The sequence below is a fragment of the Cornus florida genome, unplaced genomic scaffold, assembly GCF_030987335.1.
Source record: "Cornus florida cultivar Cherokee Brave unplaced genomic scaffold, ASM3098733v1 CherokeeBrave_3.0.0_Hap2_Chr11, whole genome shotgun sequence".
Classification (NCBI taxonomy): domain Eukaryota; kingdom Viridiplantae; phylum Streptophyta; class Magnoliopsida; order Cornales; family Cornaceae; genus Cornus; species Cornus florida.
This window is the reverse complement of record NW_026775581.1, coordinates 2589832-2614308: the sequence shown is the minus strand read 5'-3', so window position 1 is coordinate 2614308 and position 24477 is coordinate 2589832. Positions and strand designations below refer to the sequence as shown.

The window sequence follows — 24477 nt, the reverse complement described above, 5'->3', positions numbered from 1 at the left end:
CATTCCACTTAACGTCTATGTTCAAGGTGTTCTAAGGGATCTTCTTAAGCTAACTTAAATGTTTCTTAGCAACACAATATCAAAATAGATGTACTTAGCAACATCAAACCGCATATAACAAAATTTACAAGTTACAAATAGCATTGATTGTCAACTTGGAAATGAATGCGAAATCAAAAAAAGTAGGATCCTTGGACACCTAAGCTCGGAATTCTGCCGAGACCTCAACGGTTATTCCGGGCATTAACCCGTAGGGAAGACCACCCTAAGTGCGCACTATCTCGATTGGAGAGAACTCATACCTCCCGCACTAGAGCCAAACTCTAGCCATGTTACTAGTAACCATGTCCCAAGAGAATCCAAAGTATATATCAAGTTCAAAACTTATATATAGATAATAAGGCATATAAACCACCTTCCATGCATAAGTACTTTGAAACCATACAAACCATGTCTTAGGGTTCCAAGTCTAGAATGACATGATAGATGACAAGTTCTTAACATGATATTATGCACAAAACAATATCATTAACTTATCAATTTAAGCATGCCTCAACAATAAGCCATATATACTAAATGTTTGCATTTTAGCAAATAGCTTCTAAAACAACCATGATTATCAATAGTAATACACTAGAATGTAGGATTTCCAACACCATAGCATAGTAATTCAAATCATTAAGAATTCTATACAACTTCAACAATCCTACTCAAGATATATATACAACATACATGCTTGATTAATGAAATCCTAAGTCAATCATAAGGATTTCCTATAGTATGCAATACTACAATTCTAAAAGCATATATACAATATATATTAAACCCCAAAGGATTTCAAAACACTTAGAAAATAAACATACTACCACCCCTACCTCAATAGAGAATTGTATCTCTATAATCCAAGTAACCAAGCACAAAATGGAAAACAAGCTTAGGGTTAATGAAGAGGAGAATGAGAGGAAACTTTTACTAGTTAAGGTTCTTAGTCTAAGATGAATGGAAGGGCACCAACATTGAAGAAGAAAGCTATTAACCAAGCTTTTCTCAAATGGTGGCTAGGTTAGAACTTTGAAGAACTAGGGAAAATGAAGAGGATAAGTGAAAAATGGTGAGTGGAAGGGCTAAAGATCCTCCACTCACTATGTGCTCTTACACTACCTCTCACACACACACAATGCAAGACTAGATCATGGCCTTACACTTGTCACTAATCCAATGCCTCTTCCAAGACTTAATCCTAAGCTTACACTTGTCAACAATCCAATGCCTCTTCCAAGACTTAATCCTAAGCTTACACTTGTCAACAATCCAATGCCTACATATGCACTAATCTAAGGCCAGCACATGGATGAATCTCCACCCACCAAATGTCAAAAGATCATGGTGCCAAGTCTCTTCACCTAAATGTCAACAAATGGCTCCATGAGAGTGTGACACTTGTCACACTTTCCAAAAATTACGAAATGGTCCTTTTTCAAAATATCCTCTAAAATAAATTGCAAAAAGGTCCCTCAAACGAAAAATAATAATTTTGCATAATTACATTAAAATCCCAAAAATTATGTATAATTACACTAAAGTATGCATTCATGCCCTTTATGAAAAATAAAAGCAACTAGCATGTTTTTCAATAAAAGTGAAAATACCAATGTCATGAAAATCAATTATCATGAATGCATGAAAAATCAGAATCAAATCCGAACACCCGAAGTGAGGTTAAGCGAGGAAAAACGATAAACGAGTAAAAGACGAAAAAAAAGAAAATCACAAAAAATGAAAAAGGAGGAAAAATTCGGGGTCATTACAACTTACCCTCCTTAAAAGGATTTCGTCCCCGAAATCGAGCTATACCTGAAAGAGAGAATAAATGGGGATACCGAGAGCGAACCTCCTGCTTGAGCTCCCAAGTAGCCTCCTCAATACCATGATGTCTCCACAAAACTTTAACTAATGGGATGGTCTTGGTCCTCAAAACCTGCTCCCGTGAATCAAGAATCTGGACTGGACCCTCCTCGTAGGTCACATCCTCATCAACAACATCAGTCCACCATGAAACATGCGATAGATCCGGCTCATACTTCCTCAACATAGATACATGAAAGACGTCATGAACTCTATCCAGGTCTGGCGGTAATGCCAAACGATAAGCAACTTCACCGACGCGCTCCAAAATCTGAAATGGCCCAATGAACCTAGGAGACAACTTGCCTGTCTGTTTAAATCTCAGAAGTCCCTTCCGTGGAGAAATCTTGAGAAAGACATGGTCCCCTACCTCAAAAGATAAGAATCTCCTCCTCTTATCAACATAACTCTTCTGTCTGCTCTGAGCTATAGCCAACCGCTGACGAATCAACTTGATCTTCTCTATAGTCTCGATGACAATGTCGGGACCCAAGGCGACGGTATTACCTACCTCGGTCCAACAAACTGGAGATCTGCAAGGTCTGCCATACAACGCCTCAAAAGGTGCCATGCCAATACTGGTCCGGTAACTGTTGTTGTAGGCAAACTCAACCAAGGGTAAGTAGTCTTCCCAACTACCCCCAAAATCCAAAATGCAAGCCCGTAGCATATCCTCCAATATCTGAATGGTACGCTCTGACTAACCATCAGTCTGAGGATGGAATGCCGTGCTAAAGTGAAGCCCTGTGTCAAGAGCCTCTTGAAAACTCTGCCAAAAGTGAGACGTGAACCTAGGATCCCTACCCGAAACAATGGATACTGGAACTCCGTGAAGCCTGACAATCTGCCCCACATACAGTCCACTAAGTCTCTCCGCATCGTCCGTCATTGCGATAGGCAGAAAGTGAGCCGTCTTAGTTAATCTATCAACAATGACCCAAACGGCATCATTCCCTGCCTTGGATCTCGGAAGTCCCGTCACGAAATCCATAGTGATGTGCTCCCACTTCCACTCTGCCACTGGTAGTGGTTGCAACAAACCTGCTGATCTCTGATGCTCCGCCTTCACTTGCTGACAAGTAAGGCATTTAGCCACGAACTGAGAAACATCCCGTTTCATACCCTTCCACCAAAACTGTCTCCGCAAATTGTGAGACATCTTCGTACCACCTAGATAAACTGCGAGTTGAGAATGGTGAAAATCCCGAAGAACATCATCACGACAAGACAAAGGGACAAACATCCTCCCCCTGTACCTGAGACCACTGTCTAAATGCAAGGTCCAACCCTCTACATTCCTGCAGCCTGAAATCTGATCGTGGATGGACTTCATCTCCCCATCCTCCTGCTGTGCCTCAATAACTCTGCTAACAAGAGCTGGTTGAGCCACAAGGCTAAATAAAATTACCGGTGAAACATCCTCATACAATTGCAAACCAAGATCTGCAAGCTCTTCTAGCATCTTCCATCTGTGAATGGAAATGCTAGCAAGAGTACCTCGCGACTTCCTACTCAATGCATCAGCCACCACATTGGCTTTCCCCGGATGATACCGCAACACAAAATCATAGTTCTCCATGAACTCAACCCATCTGCGCTATCTCAAATTCAAATCCTTCTGAGAGAAGAGATATTTGAGACTCTTGTGATCGGAGAAAACTTCGAACTTCTCCCCATACAAATAGTGTCTCCACCCCTTAAGGGCAAAGATAACTGCTGCCAACTCCAAATCATGTGTCGGATAGTTTAACTCGTGAGTCTTCAACTGTCGAGACCCATAAGCTACCACCCGTTCAGTCTGCATCAGAACACAACCTAAACCTTCCCATGAAGCATCACAATAGATCACATAACCCAAACCACGTTCAGGTATGATCAAAACTGGAGCTGATGTCAACCTAACCTTTAACTCCTGAAAGCAAAATCACAAGCCTCATTCCATATGAACTTGACTCCCTTGCGAGTAAGTAGATTCATTGGTGCCGCTAGACGAGAGAAATCCTGAACAAATCTCCTATAATAGCCGGCTAGGCCAAGAAAGCTCTGAATCTCAAACACTGTCTTCAGCCGCTCCCAATCCATTACAGACTCAATCTTTGACGGATCCACAGCAACACCGCCCCCTGACACGACGTGTCCAAGAAACTTCACCTCCGGTAGCCAAAATTCGCATTTCTCGAACTTGGCATACAATTGGTTATCCCTAAGGATCTGTAAAACTGTTCTCAAGTGATACTCATGCTCTTCCCTTGAAGCTGAGTACACGAGAATGTCATCAACGAACACCACCACAAACTTATCAAGATAGTCACTGAATACACGGTTCATCAAGTCTATGAAAGCTGCTGGAGCATTGGTCAAACCAAATGGCATCACCAGAAACTCATAATGGCCATACCGTGTATGAAAAGCAGTCTTGGATATATCCTCATCCTTAACCCTTAACTGATAATAGCCCAACCTCAAATCAATCTTCGAAAAGCATGTCGCTCCCTTCAACTGATCAAACAAGTCATCGATCCTAGGCAAAGGATACCTGTTCTTGATTGTAGCTTGATTCAACTTGCGATAATCAATGCAAAGTCTCAAAGACCCATCCTTCTTCTTCGCAAAAAGAACCAGTGCTCCCCATGGTGAAGCACTAGGACGAATAAAGCCCTTAGCTTTCAAATCATCTAACTGACCCTTCAGTTCATCAAGTTCTGCCGGTGCCATACGGTACGGTGCCATAGAGATGGGTGCCGTGCCGGGAATAACATCAATGGCAAAAATCACTTCCCTTAAAGGAGGTAACTCTGTCAGTTCCTCTGGAAAGACATCAACAAACTCCTCAACAACTGCCAGAAGAACATGGCCTAAACTGCTATCCTCGTCAACTAGCAAACTAGCCAAGTAGAATCTGTGGCGACTCCAGTCACCAATGCTGAAAACCATTGTCGGGTGGGAATCGCTCCGATCTCCCACAAAATGGAAACAATCTCCCTTGGGAGTGCAAACAGATACCCTCCCACGGAAGCAATCGATCGTAGCCTGGAAGAATGACAACCAATCCATCCCAAGAATGACGTCAAAACCCGTCATGTCAAGAACAACAAAATCGAACTCCAAAGTCCGTCCAGCTATCTCAATAGCACAACCTCGACAAACACGATCCAAAGACACTGGACCCCCTACTGGTGTGTCAACACAGAGAAAACTATCTCGAAGTGTGACCTCCAAACCCAATGAATGTGCAAATGATGCAGAAATGAAAGAATGGGATGCACCCGTATCAACAAGAACTCGTGCCCAAAAACTAAAAACCGGAAAGATACCTCGAACTGAAGAGGTGCCTGCGAAAGCATCCGCCTATGGAAGGGCGTAGGCTCGTCCCTGAGTCCCTGAGCCCTGTTGCGAACTACCCTAATAGCCTGGATGATGTATAGAAGCAGTAGGTGTAGAACCTCTGGCTGGATAAGTGCCAACTGGCGCCACTGCCTGTGGTGCCTGAGGAACTCTGAAACCAGATTGAACCACTGCAGATTGTGCCGGTACCATCTGTGAATCTGTGCCACTACGTAACTTATTCAACAACTTTGGAAAATCCTTCCTGAGATGACCTGGCCGCTTGCAATAGAAGCAAGCTCCCTGCCCTATCTTTGTAGAAATTGAAGTCTGACTGGCCTGTGCCCGAAGCTGTGGGCAACGAGGCTTGATGTGCCCCGGCTGCTGACAATGGTAACAAACCACTCCCTGGGTTGATCCCGAAGATACATGAACTGTGGGTGCAGAATGATTCTGCTGTGATGCCCCCTGTGAGTGAGTACTGTTCCCTACCTTAGCCTTCTTCCACTGACTCTCGGAAGATGATGGATTATCTCCACGACGCTACTTGCGTGAACTCCTGATCCGTAACTGATCCCGTTCCTCTGCTTCAGCTAGCATAGCCCTCTGAACCACCTCTCGGTAAGTCCTCAAATTAAGAATTGAGACCCGTGGCCTGATATCAAGATGTAACCCATCCTGAAACTTCATTGCCCTGGCCTCGTCTGTTGCAACCGTATCCTCGGCATAACGAGAGAGAGAAGTAAATCGTGTCTCATACTCAATGACACTCATAGTGCCCTGATAAAGACCTGCAAACTGTGTCCTCATCTCCCGCCTCATAGCCCTAGGAAAGAAGTGCTCGAAGAACAAACCCCTGAACTCATTCCAAGTCATCAACTTAACATTGTGGATATTGGTCAAAGACCTCCACCAGATATCCGCATCCCCCATGAATAAAGAAGCAGTCAAAGAAATCCTCAACCTGTCTGTGGGTACCGCCATACTGTCTAACTTGCGAACCATAAGGTCCAACCAAGCTTCTGAGACTAGCGGATCTGAACTCCCTGCAAATGGATCAATATTGACCCTCTGAAGTCGCATAAAGTACTCTAGCGCCTCATTGACAATCGGTGCCGGTGCCGGTGCCGGTGCTGGAATCTGTATCCCTGCCACCTGTCTGAGTATCATCTCCTGTAGGGATTCAGCAATTCCCTGAGTGATACCCTGAGCTACTCACTCCTCGTAAGTCTGTGCCCGTGGCGGATTAGCATCCGCGCCACGAACTGGAATCCTAGGACTCCCCAGACCCCTCGTGAACTCTGTGTCAGCCACCTGCTCCTCAATGCCCTGACGTGAAGACTCTCCACGCGTGATAACCATGACTCTAAACATGTAAAAGAAAGGAAGCCAACAATAACACAAGTTATTATGACTAAATGCAACTCAGACTATGAATGCAATGAAGCAAGAAGCAAGACTAGGTATGCAACATACTATCATGCTAAAGCAATTAACAAAAGCTTCTAAAATAGTTAAGCACTTAAACAGATAAGCATACATGTCAAACAAAGGCACTCTTAACCACATAGGCATATAAGCACAAAGACATGTCATACTACTAAGCATGTTATCACGAAACATCTAAACAAGTTATAAAGTCAAAACATGTTATCAAAAGCATGTGAATGCATCAAAGTACATCAACAAAGACATGATATGCACCCAAAACCCATCGTCCTAAGGTGTTCAAACCTAGGAGCTCTGATACCACTTGTGACGGCCCAAGGTTTTTCAACCCGGTGCGTCAGTGTTGAACCGAAAGATGACCCGATAACAGATCTGAATTGCGGAAGCAAAAGATGAAACGACATCCCTAGGGACACAACATGTTTCTAGGACACCAAAGAGACCCTCAATGAGATCATAGAACCCAAAGAAAACAAATGTGAAACAAAACTTCAAAAATGGACAAAAGGAACCCAAGTGTAAAATGGTCATTTTCATCCTAAAAGTGAGTACTACCAAACACACCGTTGGAAAAACAACAAAAAATTAATGAATTTAGACTCAAGAATCACTTGATTCGGAGTCCGGATGGCAAAGATATCAAATCTTGAAGTCGAAGGAAGAAAAGCCCTATCCCGGTTCGAGCCAAAAACTGACACCCCTCCACTAAAACTGGAATAACTTGAGCTACCAAATTAATCTGAAACTCTAATTGGTACCATTGGAAAGCTTATTTCTATGTGGTCAATTTAGACTCAAGAACGGACCAATTTGGAGTTAAAACGAGGAAGATATGACAATTTGAAGTTGGAGGTGCAGTGCTGAACCAAGACACAAAAACACTCTGTGAACAGTACTTCGAGCGCTCGAACTTAGGAATTCAGCTAGCATAGCCCTCGAACTTTCTGCCCAAACTTTGAGCGCTCGAACTCCCATTTAGAGCACTCAAACTCCTATAGCTGCACCTGAAATGCAACCTTGAAATGCCATTTTGAGGACTTTCTGGGACTTTTTTGGAAAAAAGTTGTGAAGTAACCCCCTTTAAAATCATGTTTTCTGGTCAACCACGTCAAGACTAACATTTTTTTTTTTAAGTGAAATACCAAAAATGCCCTTGAGGTCTCATTTAGCAAAAATATGTAAATGAATGCTACTCTAAGTGTTCATTTCTTCAAGAATGGTGTTGTGTGCCAAAGTGAACATGCACACATATGCAAAATGAGTAAATACACATGTTCCAATAGCTCATGGTCACATAACATGTCATATACAAAATACAACCTGTCAAACCTCGAATTCTCATCATTTCATAAGACAAATATGGGATTAAACTAGCATACATGTGATATGAATGTACATGGCACTTGGCCTCATGTTATGCTTACAAAATAGACATCTTCAAGTGTTCTTAGATATACATTACACATCAAGGAAGCCATTTTAGCTTTTACAATACCATACATCCATGGTATACAAAATTAACATCCAAAAAGGAAGGCATGCTAAACAAGTGCATGTCAATATACAAAAATGCTTCAAATAACTCAAAATCTTCTAAGGATGATGAGCATCCAAGAACATGGTCTCTTTACATGAAAAATAAGCCAAACCACTAGGGTGAGTAATCAAGTTACTCGTAGGAGAAGCATATACGTATACCTAAAGTTTCAATATCATTGCAAGATTAATATAGACGAATACAAGGGAGCATTTCACTTAACATCTATGTTCAAGGTGTTCTAAGGGATCTTCTTAAGCTAACTTAAATGTTTCTTAGCAACACAATATCAAAATAGATGTACTTAGCAACATCAAACTGCATATAACAAAATTTACAAGTTACAAATAGCATTGATTGTCAACTTGGAAATGAATGCGAAATCAAAAAAAGTAGGATCCTTGGACACCTAAGCTCGGAATTCTGCCGAGACCTCAACGGGTATTCCGGGCATTAACTCGCAGGGAAGACCACCCTAAGTGCGCACTATCTCGATTGGGGAGAACTCATACCTCCCGCACTAGAGCCAAACTCTAGCCATGTTACTAGTAGCCATGTCCCAAGAGAATCCAAAGTATATATCAAGTTCAAAACTTATATATAGATAATAAGGCATATAAACCACCTTCCATACATAAGTACTTTGAAACCATACAAACCATGTCTTAGGGTTCCAAGTCTAGAATGACATGATAGATGACAAGTTCTTAACATGATATTATGCACAAAACAATATCATTAATTTATCAATTTAAGCATGCCTCAACAATAAGCCATATATACTAAATGTTTGCATTTTAGCAAATAGCTTCTAAAATAACCATGATTATCAATAGTAATACACTAGAATGTAGGATTTCCATCACCATAGCATAGTAATTCAAATCATTAAGAATTCTATACAACTTCAACAATCCTACTCAAGATATATATACAACATACATGCTTGATTAATGAAATCCTAAGTCAATCATAAGGATTTCCTATAGTATGCAATATTACAATTCTAAAAGCATGTATACAATATATATTAAACCCCAAAGGATTTCAAAACACTTAGAAAATAAACATACTACCACCCCTACCTCAATAGAGAATTGTATCTCTATAATCCAAGCAACCAAGTACAAAATGGAAAACAAGCTTAGGGTTAATGAAGAGGAGAATGAGAGGAAACTTTTACTAGTTATGGTTCTTAGTCTAAGATGAATGGAAGGGCACCAAAATTGAAGAAGAAAGCTATTAACCAAGCTTTTCTCCAATGGTGGCTAGGTTAGAACTTTGAAGAACTAAGGAAAATGAAGAGGATAAGTGAAAAATGGTGAGTGGAAGGGCTAGAGATCCTCCACTCACTATGTGCTCTTACACTACCTCTCACACACACACAATGCAAGACTAGATCATGGCCTTACACTTGTCACTAATCCAATGCCTCTTCCAAGACTTAATCCTAAGCTTACACTTGTCAACAATCCAATGCCTCTTCCAAGACTTAATCCTAAGCTTACACTTGTCAACAATCCAATGCCTCTTCCAAGACTTAATCCTAAGCTTACACTTGTCAACAATCCAATGCCTACATGTGCACCAATCTAAGGCCAACACATGGATGAATCTCCACCCACCAAATGTCAAAAGATCATGGTGCCAAGTCTCTTCACCTAAATGTCAACAAATGGCTTCATGAGAGTGTGACACTTGTCACACTTTCCAAATATTGCAAAATGGTCCTTTTTCAAAATATCCTCTAAAATAAATTGCAAAAAGGTCCCTCAAACGAAAAATAATAATTTTGCATAATTACACTAAAATCCCAAAAATTATGTATAATTACACTAAAGTATGCATTCATGCCCTTTATGTAAAATAAAAGCAACTAGCATGCTTTTCAATAAAAGTGAAAATACCAATGTCATGAAAATCAAGTATCATGAATGCATGAAAAACCGGAATCAAATCCGAACACCCGAAGTGAGGTTAAGCGAGGAAAAACGATAAACGAGTAAAAGACGAAAAAAAAGAAAATCACAAAAAATGAAAAAGGAGAAAAAAGTCCGGGTCATTACAGTGCATTCTATATAGTCTCCAAGAATTTCATTTAACTATTAAAACGGATGTTTTATGCATGATAGAGTCTCTGTACAAGTTTAGACCCCTGTTCGTTTTTGAAACTATGAACTGTTGTATTTTTGTTTTAAATTTTTGTCATTAATTTCACAAGAGAATTTAAGGAGTTTCTAGGATTGAATGAACTTGAATTGAACCCTAGGAATGTAAGAAAAAATTCTAGAACGGAGGGTTGAACTTCCCCGGACGCGAAGAAGACAAACGGAGAAAACATAAACTGTTACGTTCATGGTTTAAGCTTTTGCTAGGTAATTTATGCTGGAATTAAAGACGTTTCTAGGATTGTTAGGACTTAATTTGAACCTTAAAAATCTTTAACAAAGTTGGGACAGAGGATTGAGACTTGGCTGGACGCGAAGAAAGCAACACAGAGAAAGCAGAGAAGGAAAAACGAAGTCTGGAGAAGTAGAGGTGGCTCCACCTTCAATGGAGGTGGCTCCAATGTGGGTGGAGCCCGCTCAACTTAAAATTGGAGGCAGCTCCAATTTTGTAAATGCTCAGAACGTGTTTTTTTTATAGTTTTTGGACTGCAGGGGTTATAATGCAATTCTGAGGTTTAGTTGGGGGGTTTTAAAATAATATATATAACATATTTAAGGACCCATGAATATTGGTTTATAATCTAGAAAGGGGTATCATGAATTTTTAAAAGAAATCTATGCATGCTACCAAGTAAGGAGGATGACTTATTTTCCAGGTTGTTGAGCAAACTAAATGGACTAGAATAGGAGTTATGTTTTAGATTTTATATAAATGATGTTTATATAATTTAATGAAGTCCAAGAATGTTGGTTTTACGGTGTTAATGGAATCCATGAAATTTAAACAATAGTTTACATGTCGTCAAATATGGAAGTTTGAGTACTAGTGGTTGTTTTAGCAAATTAAACGATCTAGTATTAAAAATACTATTGGGATTTCATATAATGTACTCCGTCTAGACTTCTGAGTGCCATTATACTAAGTGTAGGAATTATGATTGAGGATTTAATCGATGTCATGAGATTTAAACATTAATTTGCATGCCGTCACGGATATAGGAGGATTTGTTTACTAGCCTTTGTTTTGTAGTAGTTCAAACAGGCTAGTATGAAAATATCGGTTGGAAATTCTAATATAATGTGATCAGTTTAAAATTCTGAAAATCATTATATCATGTTATGGATGTTAATTGCGGAATTAATATATTTCCTGTTCTGTCAATTATGGGGAATGGATGGTTTAAATTGTTTATCATTACTATAGCAATTTGAACGAATGTTTCGTGATATTAATCATATACTGGATGTATAATAGGATCTTAACAATACCTGTTTTCTATTATGCTGGTTTCTGGATATATTTAGTGTTCATTTGAATGTGCATCATATGTGGATCATATGCATTTATGTACCGGTATGGGATGGTAACATACGGAGGGACGGATTAGATCAAAACGCTAATTCCAACCCATTCATACATTTGGAATGGATTAACTAAAATAGTTAACTCATACATGGATGCATGTCCTGTCAACTAAAACAGTTGAACGACATAATGGATGGTTGCTTTATTTTTCTGTATTAGGAAGGATTTAAATATATACTTATGGTGCCGTGATACAAGCTTGAGTCTCCTGATCACGGTTAGGGTGCGTATATCACCTAGGATTGATAACCAGGCCTGATGATGTTTCCCTGGTTGTTCTACTCGGGTTGAGACGGATTATGTGAGCTGGTGAACGTCCTATAGTATGTACTTATATCTATATGGACTACTTTAGCTATTGTTGAGCTATCTAGGATGTATCTGCGTATCGGGTTTATGTATGGATTGTAGTAGTATGGAACTTGCATGTGGGCCTGACCCACCCTTATTTTTCAGGTGTTTGACAGTACCAGGTTTACAGCTTGTTTGTGGGGATGCAGATACAATCACTCACTCTTCTGACTAAATAGGATTTTCTTTCTGATTTTAATTTTGGATTTTAATTCTGTAAAGTTTTATCATTTGGGATTATTAAGGGTCCACTAGTTGGATTCCCGAGTTGTACGGAATTAAAGGTTTAAATTTTATTAAACTTTTAATTGGAGGTTTTTCGTATTTAGATTTATACTCAACTTATTATTTATTTTCTTTTATTTCGTTCTGTATTCCTGTTTGTTTACATATTGATTGTTTGGTATCCCTCGAATCTATGCTCGGACTTGATCACCTGTGGCTCTAGAATCGAGAGGTATTACAAGTTGTAATTGTGGATTACTTTAAACTTGTACTTAGGTGCATGATACTTCATTTCTTGCTTAGTATACTTGGATTTGTATACTTGTACGCCTTATATATCAAAAATGTTTAGTATACTTGGATTTGTATACTTGTATGCCATATATGTCAACATTGCTTAGTATACTTAGAAATGTATACTTGAATATATATGTTGCATTTCCATTTCAATATTGCTTAGCTTACTTAGTGTGTACACTTGTATTTTGATGATTAACCTAGTATACTTGTGTCTTGTATACTTGCCTTAAATGCATTTCAATATTGATTGTATACTTGTGTACGTATACTTGTATATTGATTACCTTGTTGTGTTGTACCGCATGCTCCTATATTGTTTAAATTGCATTAATGATGTGATTTATGTTAGGAATACTCTAGGTAGCTTAAGATGCTCCTAGAGTCTCACCTTAGACATAGACGCTAGGTGACATGGACCGTTTATATTGATTCATATCAATTTAATGAACAGAAAAATGCTAGGTTTATGCATGCTTATCTCCTACGAGTAGCTTTATGTTACTCACCCACGTAGTGGGGACATTTTTCTGGTACAGGAATCAAGATTCAAGATTCACATTATGCTTGGGATGATTTATAGATTTGAAGTTCATGATTCATGTAAATGTTAGCATGAAATGCTATTTGTAGCTTTATATGTCAAAACTTGTATATTTGATTCTAAATATGTAATGTGTACATAAGTACACCTTTTGTAATGTATTTGACATGTATGAGATGAGCCCTTAGGCCAATGACAATTATTTTGTATCCTATGTAACTTTTGACTTCATGAAATATAATGAAAATATTGAAAAATAACAAGTCATTGCTTCACCATGGTTGCATCGGGTGTGGGAATTCCATTTTTATTCTTTCATAGGGTTTCATTAATCATGTATGAAGTGTGGCCAATGGCCAAATGGTAATTTGAAACCATTTCATAATTTTGGATTTCAAAATTTTCATTTCATGTGCATTTTAACCTTTTTTGGCCGTTGGGGAGTCGGATTTTGCATCGGGTCTTCTCGAGAGCCGCAGACCATTTCCGCGCACTTGAAATCATTTATTACGCTTGCGTGCATATTCGTTTCAGTTTAGAAATACATTTAGGATCAAATGCATACTTTGTGCAAAGTTACATTTTTTTTTAATTTTTGCCCTTTTTCTGATCTAGGGGCATTTTGGGTTTTTTATTTTTTATTTATTTATTATTATTTTTTTTTGCGTAGCCGGGTAAAAAACTTAATTTCTCGGGGGTCGGGGGGGATGGGGGGTTTCTTCTTCGTGTTTTTCCAAAAAATGTCATTAAGGGCCCCGTTTTTGCTCTCTGTTTTGGTCGAATTCAGAAAAGTTCCTGTAGCAGCTTTTAGACACCCTTGACCTGATTTTTCTTGGGGGCATTCTGAGCATTTCACAGTATATTTTTTTCATTTTATTCCGCGTAGTCGGGCAGAAAACTCAATTTCGAGGTCGGTTTCTCCTTCGTGTTTTTCAGAAAAAATTGTTTCGGCCTCCGTTTCACGCCTAAGCTCTGAAAAACCTATTTTTTTTTTTTTTTCCTAACTGTCAGCCCTGCCATGCCGTGGGTGCGGCATGGGGCACCAGTGGGTGAGCGCGCATGCGCATTGGGCTGCCGTGGCCCCTTTGTTGGGCCGCCGCAACGTTACAACTTCAGACCTTCGTTTCTCCCTCGTCCGGACTCCAAATCAAGTGATTTTGTTTTTGAACGTGACTATCTTTTCGTTGTCTATCCAACGGTGTGCTCGGTTTCTCCTAGATATTCCTAAATAATTATCAATTTACCCTTTTAGCTTTATTTGCTTGTTTTTCGTTGTTAGACCATATCTCCTTCGTTTGGATTCCAAATCATATGATTCTTGAGTCCATCATGATTAGTTTTTCGCAGTCTTTTCGGTAAAGTGCTCAGTAACACCCGATTTTATATTTTCAAAAATGACCATTTTGTCCTTGGGGCTAAATTTTTCCGGTTTTCTTTTAATTCGTTTCCGCTACTTTCTTTTGAGTTCTGTGATTTCAAGTGAAGTCACGGATGTGTCTTGGGAATGATGTACATTTCCAGAGACGTTACTTCTTGTAAAAAGACAATTTTTGCCCTTGGGGGCTTGTTCGGTCTTTTTTCCCCATCTTTCACTTCTACATTGTTCTCATTGAGTCCGTGGTCTCATGGAAGGTCATTTTGACTTCTTAGAGTTTTGTTTTCTGTTTTCGCTTCCGCATTCGGATTCGTTATCAGGTCAATCTTTGGTTCACCACAGGACGTATTGACTTGAAAAACTTGGATTGTCACAAAGTCAGTCCATCCATCAAAATAGTCAAATTATTGAAGATTAATCAAATGGCGTAGAATAAATATTTAGAATTGGTGAAGTCGTATTTAAGAGGTAAATAGGCTAATTTGGACTTTAGTCTTCTTCAACCTTATTATATAAATTAAACACAAACAAATGAAACTATTTATGTTGATGGTAGCGTAGTTGAACAAATAACCAAACATTCTTTCCATACACATACTAATGGTGGCGTGCGTGCGTGCATGCATGCATGGTAAGACGCGACCAAATGGGGGAGAAGAAGAAGAAGGTAACTCAATTTATCCGTTGCTTTCTAAGGCTGTACCGGTCAACTTAATACCACGTGTACAGAACAAGAACATATGGAAGTTTCCATCTCATTTAACGAACTAATTCAATTTCTTAAAATATATGCATAAATTGGCTATCAAAATTAAGGGTAATTTTATAAAAATCCAAACTAATTTTTTTTTTTTTTATAATATATCTTCTTCTTTTTTTTTAATTATAATTTTATTGTTAAAAGCCGATCTCTCAAATAATTTTCTAGTTATGTCACTAATTATTACGCATTTGTAATTCGATACATAGATCAAATGGTTAAAAAAAAATATATATTTAAATTCATATAAAAATTGATAAGATCTTAATTCGATATATGAATCTCATTAATTTCAACTGGTATAGGTCATATATATATATATATATATTCCGGACCTTTCAAAAAAAATTTATGTGAATCTCATTATGTTTTTTGATTTTCAATTTTCTTCTTTTTCATGTAAATTCTTTATACTCATAACAAGTGTTATGAATCTATCCAATTACTTACGAAAAGAAAATCAATTCTATTTATTTCATTTGAAAAAGTGTAAATTCTCAAATAACCGAACACTTGCAGTTAATTGATTATTTATCCTAAATACAATTTAGTGGGAGCTTCACTTCCTTAGTTGTTACGTAGTTGATCAATTAAAAAGGTAAGTCTAACAATTCGTTGTAACTATTCGGTGTAAGAATTATTTTTTTTCTTCTCAAATTTAGTTTTCTTTTGAGATACAAAAAAATAATAATAATAATAATAAATAAATTACAATCGCTAGAAATACCAAGTCGCTATTATGAAATTTTTTATATTTTTTATTTACCTTTATTATGAAAAGTTTTTCAGGAGAGTTGGGTTTCCCGAAATTAAATTTCTAGGAAACTTACCAAAAGAAAATGATGTTTTAGAAAATTAATAATATATATATAAAAAGGTCAAAATTAGTGGCATAAGGGCGGGCAGGTCGCCAAGTCCCTTATTCTTGTAGAAGAACGTATTTAAAAGTCATATTCAAAAAAAGGTAAAAGGGTGGAAGTCTAACATTTTAATCGGCACCATTTATGAGATTGGGTCTCTCAGTCTTTTTTCGGTGAAAGGTCTCATGTCTGTAGTCTAGACTAGCTGTGTTTCAAACCGACCGCAGTGAAAAAGTTCTCTCCATTTCTCTCACTCCATAGTTGTGTTTCTCGATGGATTTGATCCTTTTATTCCGTGTTTTCTATTTATTTTTTAATTTATTTCTCTCATTAGACTAAAAAAATTTACTACCGATTATCACTCTTTTAAAAGGGTATACAATTAATGCATTGTACCATTTTTAAATTATTAAGTTGCATTTTAAATTTTAAATATATTCTATAAAACACAAATTAAAAGATTCTTAGAAAATTAGAAAGGTAATTATGAAAATATTACATTTAATTTGTCTAATTTTTCAAAATTGACAACTAATTGCAATACTTAAAAGATAAAAAAACCAATCTCTTTATTTTTCTTACCAAAAATCTACAAATTTGCATTTAATATGCTCATACTACATAAGTCTACTTTATCTTCTCTTTTCAAGTAGTAATTTGTTGGGTTAAGAGAAAAAAAACACCCTTATTATATAAAAAATTGTGTCAGAAACACTACTATTAGAAAAAAAGTGCGGTTGGTGACATGTGAATGTGCCTCCCTTATATGTACACAGATAATAATAATAAGTAAATAAACGAATATGGTTTGACACAAATTGTTAATGAACTTAAGATTTTTATCAAAATTAAAATTTTGATCCAGTTACTCTTCCGTTGGACACAAACTCAAACAACATATATTTTTAAAAATTATTTATATTATTTTATTTTATTAATGTCGATATTTTTATCATATCCTATTCTTTATAATAAACAAGCATAAGGCTTTAACATCACTCCAGCAAAAATTTTTCACTTTTTTGGTATATGTCACTTAAAGAGAATACTGTTAACCCTTGAAAATTTGTAATGGAGGAAGGATGAGTTATCATTCATATTCTCCTTTATTTCTTTGTATTATCTCTACTAAATAAAGGAAATTCGTTCGTTCATTCTTATTTTCTCTTCACACTTCTTTTTTCCTTCCTACGAAGACAGCATAAGGAAGAGAAAAGATAATAAATAAGTCCTCATTCGTGCTTTACAAATTTTCATCCTTCCAAACATGAATGAAAGAGACCAATTGAAAAATAAGACTCTTATATTTTATTAAATTATTAAATTTGTCAAATATAACTATTCGGAATTTCGTTCGATCATATAGTTGGGACCCAAGATATGGCACATCGTAATTTTGAATCACTATGAATATTTGATTACTGCTTAAAGACCGACGTTTGCTAACAATTGTAAAGGTCAAAATGCAAGTCACAAAAACTGTAGTTGTGTTTGACCATGCTTATGGTAAACATTAATGTTTTTTATAGTTCTGAATTTTCATCAAACAGTACGAGTCTTTGGAGCGTAACTCTCTATGCCAACAACCCAATATCTGGTTTTACATTCTTAATTGATCAAATTTTACCATGACTTGAAAATCTTTGACATCTAGTTGTAAAAAAACAGAAAAAAGAAAAAATGTCCAAGGCATGCAAATCTCGTTCATATTCGGTTGCTTAATTTCTCATCAATATCCTTCCACGTGCATTGTGTTCTCATAGTAAATCACGTTTGGCTTAAAAGTTTGACTTATATTAATGTTACATTTAGTTAGAGAGAGGAAGAGGAATGAAAGAGACATTCACAAGATGTCTCTCACATTTTTTATTTGATTGAACGGAATCAATAGTTGAAAAGATGGATGGAGTGACAACATTTTTTTTTTTGGGTTTAAGGAAGGAAGGAAAAAAGAGTTTTTATAATCTTTTTACCCATGCATCCTCAATATATAAAATTATAAAGGTAGAATTTTTTTGAAAAGGATAAAATTATAAATTATAAATTAAATATTGGTAGGTAGTTATCCATTTCTTCTCTCCTCTCAAAATTAGGCGGATAAAAAACACATAAAATAAAGAGGGATGCTTGATCCCTTCTTGATTTCTTCTTCTCTTCTTTTCCTTGCAATTAAAAAAAAGACACAAAAAAGTTCATTTATCCCACCTCTTCAACCAAACATAACATAAATGTCTCACTTAATGTAAGAAATAAAAAAAAGAATGTGATTTTTGAAGTGTATTTATCATTTTCCTTTCATTTAACTGATTTTTGAAGACCACTATAGGATCACAGAAGGAAAAAAAAAACATCATGCAAACCTCACATGAATTCAACCAAGTAATTTGATTTATAGTCAGTTTGTGTAGTGTCCTATATAACTATTTAATTTTTATATCATTTTCTCAATAAAAATGTATTGATTGTTAAGCCTTATTCATTAAGTGAGACATGACTGCATGAGCCATAATATGATTCAAGACTCATTCATAATAAGATTCAAGGCATGTCCCATTTAATAAATAAATAAAATGGATTGCTTTTACTTCCAAAAAAAAAAATTAATTAAATTAAATTGGAGGGTTGTTATGCACAATTGTTCCAAATAGACCTTATGAGAAGCATCAGTATCACTCTTACTAGTTAAGCAGTGTTATTTTAATCTTTTATAAATAATTAGGTTTATTTGCTATCATGAAATAAAAGATAAGGCAGGTATGCACGTGTATACAGAGAAGATTGTGAGACATGAAAATTGAGAGATTAAAAAGAGATATATCAAAGAGAGAGACGGAGTATACACACACACATATATAATTATATAGAATATTGTTACGTTATGGCAGACGAAGAAGTAAAATAAGACTTTTAAGTTAATTTAGTATTTTTACTGTCAAAATTATGATTTGACCTTGTTGGCACAAATTGAAAAAAGTAAAGGGATTTTCCAAACAACAAGGGGTATTGCACATTTTGTATATTATGAGAGATTTTTTTTGTACTTAACCCACCTTAAAAAAAAAAAAAAAAGTTAGTTCCTAAACTAGTGATGCGCAAAAAAATCGTTAACCCAAAAAACCAAATTGGACTGCACCGAGTCATGCGGTTTGTCCAGTTCCATTACGATTCGGTCTAGGATTAGGGTCTTACAGGACCGAACTGGCCCGTTATAATATGTACATATATATATGTTATATTATATTATATATATATAGTTATACCTATATACTACTCTTAACATTGTAAGGGATTTCGGCACAGTGATCAAACGTGAGCCAACATTCATCACTATCTGATTTTGTTTTTTTATTTATTTTTAATTTGCTTTTCTTTCTTCCAATGTTTTGATTTTTGAGTATGTTCCAACATTCCTTCATTATCACATTTTTTTTTTTTTTCTTTTTTCTTTACTCACGTTGCCTCATTCACTTCTTAGTTGTCATTGTCACGATATCTAGTTGTTGATTAATCTTTTTCACGTAACTTTCGAAATTCGGTCATTGTCATCGATTTTTTATCACTGTCATCGGTGACATCCTTTCTCATACTCTCTCACTTTCAATTTACAGATCTCTGAGTCTCACAGTGTGTTTGCGCCTCAAGCACAACCAACAATAACAACGAATCAAGTTTCTTAGTTTTCAACCACAGATTTGTCATCTTTTTAGTTTCAACAAGATTCAACCTTATTTTAATTTCTAGGATTTAACTTTTGGGTCTATTTCACCTACTATTCCCTCTCTTTTTCTCTGTATTTTAGTCTTGGATTCAGGAATGTGAATTCTTTTATTGTTATTTTTGTTGTATATATAATTCAAGGGAAAAAAATTTCAATTAGAACCGCGGAACTGAATCGAACCAACCCGTTTTTTCATGGTTTTGGCTGGTTCCATAGCTCAAATGGTGTGGTTCGGTTTCAGATTTTCTGGAACTGTAGGAAGTGGTTTGATTTAAAAATCCTCAAAACCGGATCAAACTAAACCGTGTGTACCCTTATCCTAAACTACATAATGTTTGACTGTTATATTTTTAATACCATATTTGCCCATCTCTTAAGTGATTACTCTTCCGATATTATTTAACCTTTGTTTGAATGGTTCGCCGTATCATCTGATACGCAACCTTTTTCAAGTCCAATACGTGACTCGTATCGACCAGTTTATATTGACTTTATCTGAATTCATTACAATGTGATTGCGACCGATACTGCAAACCATTAAATTAAATAGTTTATTAGAATTCTAATTGATTAACGTTTTCTCTCACAATTTAGTGTTGAGTTCAAATATATGTAAAAATAAAGTAACTAAAAAAATAGAGTGGGAGAGCATAGAAATGAAGTCTTCACTTGAGAAAAGCAATTATGAAATTAAAAATATAATAATCAAAAAATATTTGGTGTAGGTGATATTTTCATATTTTGTAATTTTTTTTAAAAAAAAATTGTGAGCTTAGCGCTAAGGATATTTAGTATCCAAAACTTGTCCAAGAATTTGTATTCTAATATTAGAGATTCAAGAAAGGAATTTGGATCTTCTCCTCTTTACTGTATAATGGAAGTCTCTTAAAAGTAAAAGAGAGTGAATTGCGTAAAATCCAAATTCCTTTCAATTTGGATGCAGTCTTGTCACTGAAACGGTGTCATATTGATGCACAATATATAATCGTACATATGTCAAAATTAGGGGATTCTGATTTATTTGGAGTGATCTCAATTTTTATATAAAATCAATAATATAATGGTATTGCAATTAAAATCAGAAGATTGAAAAGGAAGTCCAAATTTGCAAAACCATTGCAAAAACACACCATGTTTGGGACAGCAAACGATTTACCCACGCCCGCTAGTCATTCAAAAAAATTTAAAAAAAAAAAAAAAAAAAATTGCAATACTTTCTGTTGCAAAATGGCCTACGGTCAAACCCGTCTTACCACCGTTTCTTGGTAGCTGCCTCGCCTCACACTCTATATAAACCACCCTCTCACCCAAATCAAATTCACCCCAAACTTCAATTCCCCATAAGCTTCCAAACTCCTCTCTCTCTCTCTCTCTCTTTATACATACAAACATATATCTATAACATTAATGGCAGAAACAGGCAACCATAATAATGCTGTTTTCGCCGGAAAGAAGCGACCGGTCTCCGATGATGGCGAGATTTTTGTCAAAAAATCAGTGTCAGCCGTAGTAGGGGCATGGGTAGATCCGGCGGCGGCGTTGGCCAGTGCTCGCCACGAGTTCGGCGAGCACGGCGGCGTCAACATGTCAATCGAGGCGTCCGCCACATTCACCGTGATGGAGCCGGAAACCATGGGCAGGATGTTTTCCGGAGAGCTAGGCGCCGATCGCGATTTCTTCATCTACAGCCGTCACTTCAATCCCACCGTCTTGAATCTGGGCCGTCAGATGGCCGCTCTCGAGGGCACAGAGGCCGCCTACTGTACCTCCAGTGGTATGGCTGCCATATCATCGGTCCTCCTTCAGCTTTGCAGCAGTGGTGGACACGTGGTCGCATCAAGGACCCTCTACGGTGGGACCCACGCCCTGCTCACCCACTTCTTACCCCGTGCTTGCAACATAACGACGACGTTTGTGGACTTGGGGGATCTGGAGATGGTGAAGAAGGCGATCGTGGAAGGGAAGACCAACTTGTTGTACTTCGAGGCCGTTTCGAACCCGACGCTGGCGGTTGCTAACGTGCCGGAACTGTGCAGGATAGCGCACGATAAGGGGGTGAAGGTGGTGGTGGACAACACCTTCACGCCGATGGTGCTCTCTCCGGCTCGTCTGGGGGCCGACGTGGTGGTCCACAGTATCTCCAAGTATATTAGCGGTGGGGCCGATGTTATTGCAGGTACGTCCTCTTGCCCTTTCTTTGTACCGTACACGTGTCCTGATTCCAAACCGCATGGTTATTGGAATTGAATGTTATTGGAAGGAATCAAAACTAATCAAATTAATTATGATACGCTTCATGCCATTTCATTTCATTTTATACCATATTCAATTAGATTTATTTTCTTGAATGATGTCATAAATGTGGTCCTTTCTTTTTCAATTTTTCCAAAAACAAGTAGGAGTGTCAAGTTTATTATTATTAATCATCCTAAGATTTTGAAAATATCTATGTAATTATTTCAATTTTTGGAGGGTTGATTTAAAAAAAAAAATTGTTTAAATTTCTTTGTATCATTAATGCACACTATTAAATTTAGTGATAGGCATGTTGGGTTTGAGGCTGTAAAGCAGCCTTAGCACAACAACCTATAGCTAAGTCCCACAAGTCATTCCCATGATAAGGTAATTAAACTATTCTATCTACCTAATAAAACATTCCTTTCCAATTGTTTTTGCCCTTTAGCACTACCTTTTCTTTATTTTATTTTTCTTTCATCCCTAATTACCAAAATAATTGAAGGGTTTTATCTAGGATCAATTTTGTTTCCATTCACTGAAATATCTTATGAAAAGATAAATTTTGGGATTGGTTGTCACTCGGGCACGGACAGACCCCTTGTATTTGGTTAGAAGTTCCATGTATGAAATTGTGGTTGGTATTTGTTAAATAATAATAATAATAATAATAATCAATTTCTTCTTGTTGTGTTTGTTTGTTTGCAATTAAACTTGTGGCATCTACCGCAACCAGACACATTAATTTCTCCTTGTGATTTGGATAAAGCTTTAGCAAATAAAAGCCAATTACAATTGGAAACATCCACGTGATGCGTGTGTGTTACTATTTGTCGTTTTCGATCTTTTGGTAAATTCTTTGAAGATAACATTTTAATTTGTTGTTTTTAAAAAGTGAATAAAATTATTAAGAAATATTGTCCAATGCATCATCATCTCTGTTTCTTTACTAATTAAATTTAAAAATGGCAAATGAATATATATTATAGGAGCTGTGTGTGGGCCAGCAAGTCTGGTGAACTCGATGATGGACCTCCATCAAGGGAGCCTTATGCTACTGGGCCCAACCATGAATCCCAAAGTAGCCTTTGAACTGTCTGAGAGAATTCCCCACTTGGCCTTGAGAATGAAGGAGCATTGCCACCGTGCTATGGTTTACGCCACCAGGATGAAGAAACTGGGTCTGAAAGTCATTTATCCGGGGCTGGAAGATCACCCGGATCACGCTGTCTTGAAGTCCATTGCCAACAAAGACTACGGGTATGGTGGAATTCTGTGCCTGGACATGGAAACCGAAGAGAGGGCTAACAAATTGATGAACCAATTGCAAAACCATACCCAATTCGGATTGATGGCTGTTAGCCTGGGGTATTACGAGACGCTCATGTCGTGCTCCGGTAGCAGCACTAGCAGTGAAATGAACGAGGAGGAGAAGGCGTTGGCCGGAATATCACCGGGACTGATTAGGATGTCTGTTGGATATAGTGGGACTCTGGAGCAGAGGTGGAGCCAGTTTGAGAAGGCACTTTCCAGAATGCAGGATTCAACTTTCTTCCAAAAGAATTGAAGCTACCTAGCTAAGCTTAATTGTGTGTCTGTCTGTCTGTCTCATGCGTCCAGTCTCTTTTAATTTCAATTAATGTATGCATAATCCAATAAGTTGCTATATTATTAGCTCTGATGATGGGTTGAGTTTTTATGCATGTAAAAATTTCTACCTTTTTCTTGTTCATTTTGGATCCATCGGTCCCACCTTTGCTTCATGTTAATAATATAATCACCATGTTAATTATATGTGTATCAATTTTTCACCACTTACTTTTATTTGGTTTCTGAAATCTTATCAAGACCATGCCCAATCTCCTTTTCTTATGTTGCATATATAATAGATGTATATATGGGCACAGTTACTACTACTACCAAGACTTGTTTTTTGGGCGAGAGTCATGTGTTGGCTTGGACTAGTAACTCCTATAATAAATTTGAACCCACAATTTGGCTTACACTTGTATCAAAGGTTGAAGTCTTTATAGAGATGGGTTGCTTTGTTTGTCATTTTAGAAATAGTTTTATTTTTTGGAGAATAAAAATAAAAAAATATATAATTTTTTTTTTTGTTTGGTTCTTTTTCTCTTATAATTATTTTTTAAAAGCTCAATTATAATTATTAAAATGTCTATTTACATAAAATTGATACGTATTTTTAGAATTACAAACCAAACATATTTGGGGCTTGCAATTTAGACAGAGACATGGGCTCAGAATGGAAAACAATACTAGTATTAAGTAGTTTCAGCGGAGGCACACCATCTGAACAGGACCTCCCGTGTTGTAGATTGGGCTGAGATTGTTGTTTTTATCTT

At 36.9% G+C, this 24477-nt stretch overlaps 1 protein-coding gene across 1 annotated transcript; it reads left to right on the top strand.

Annotated features, from left to right (window-relative positions):
- Nucleotides 1-20980: 20980 nt before the first annotated feature.
- On the top strand, nt 20981-23906 carry LOC132283992 (methionine gamma-lyase). Its single transcript, XM_059786057.1, has 2 exons — nt 20981-22055; nt 23104-23906. The coding sequence occupies exons 1-2, from the start codon at nt 21287-21289 to the stop codon at nt 23679-23681; spliced, it is 1347 nt and encodes a 448-aa protein (XP_059642040.1). The 5' UTR covers nt 20981-21286; the 3' UTR covers nt 23682-23906.
- The last annotated feature ends 571 nt before the right edge of the window (nt 23907-24477 follow it).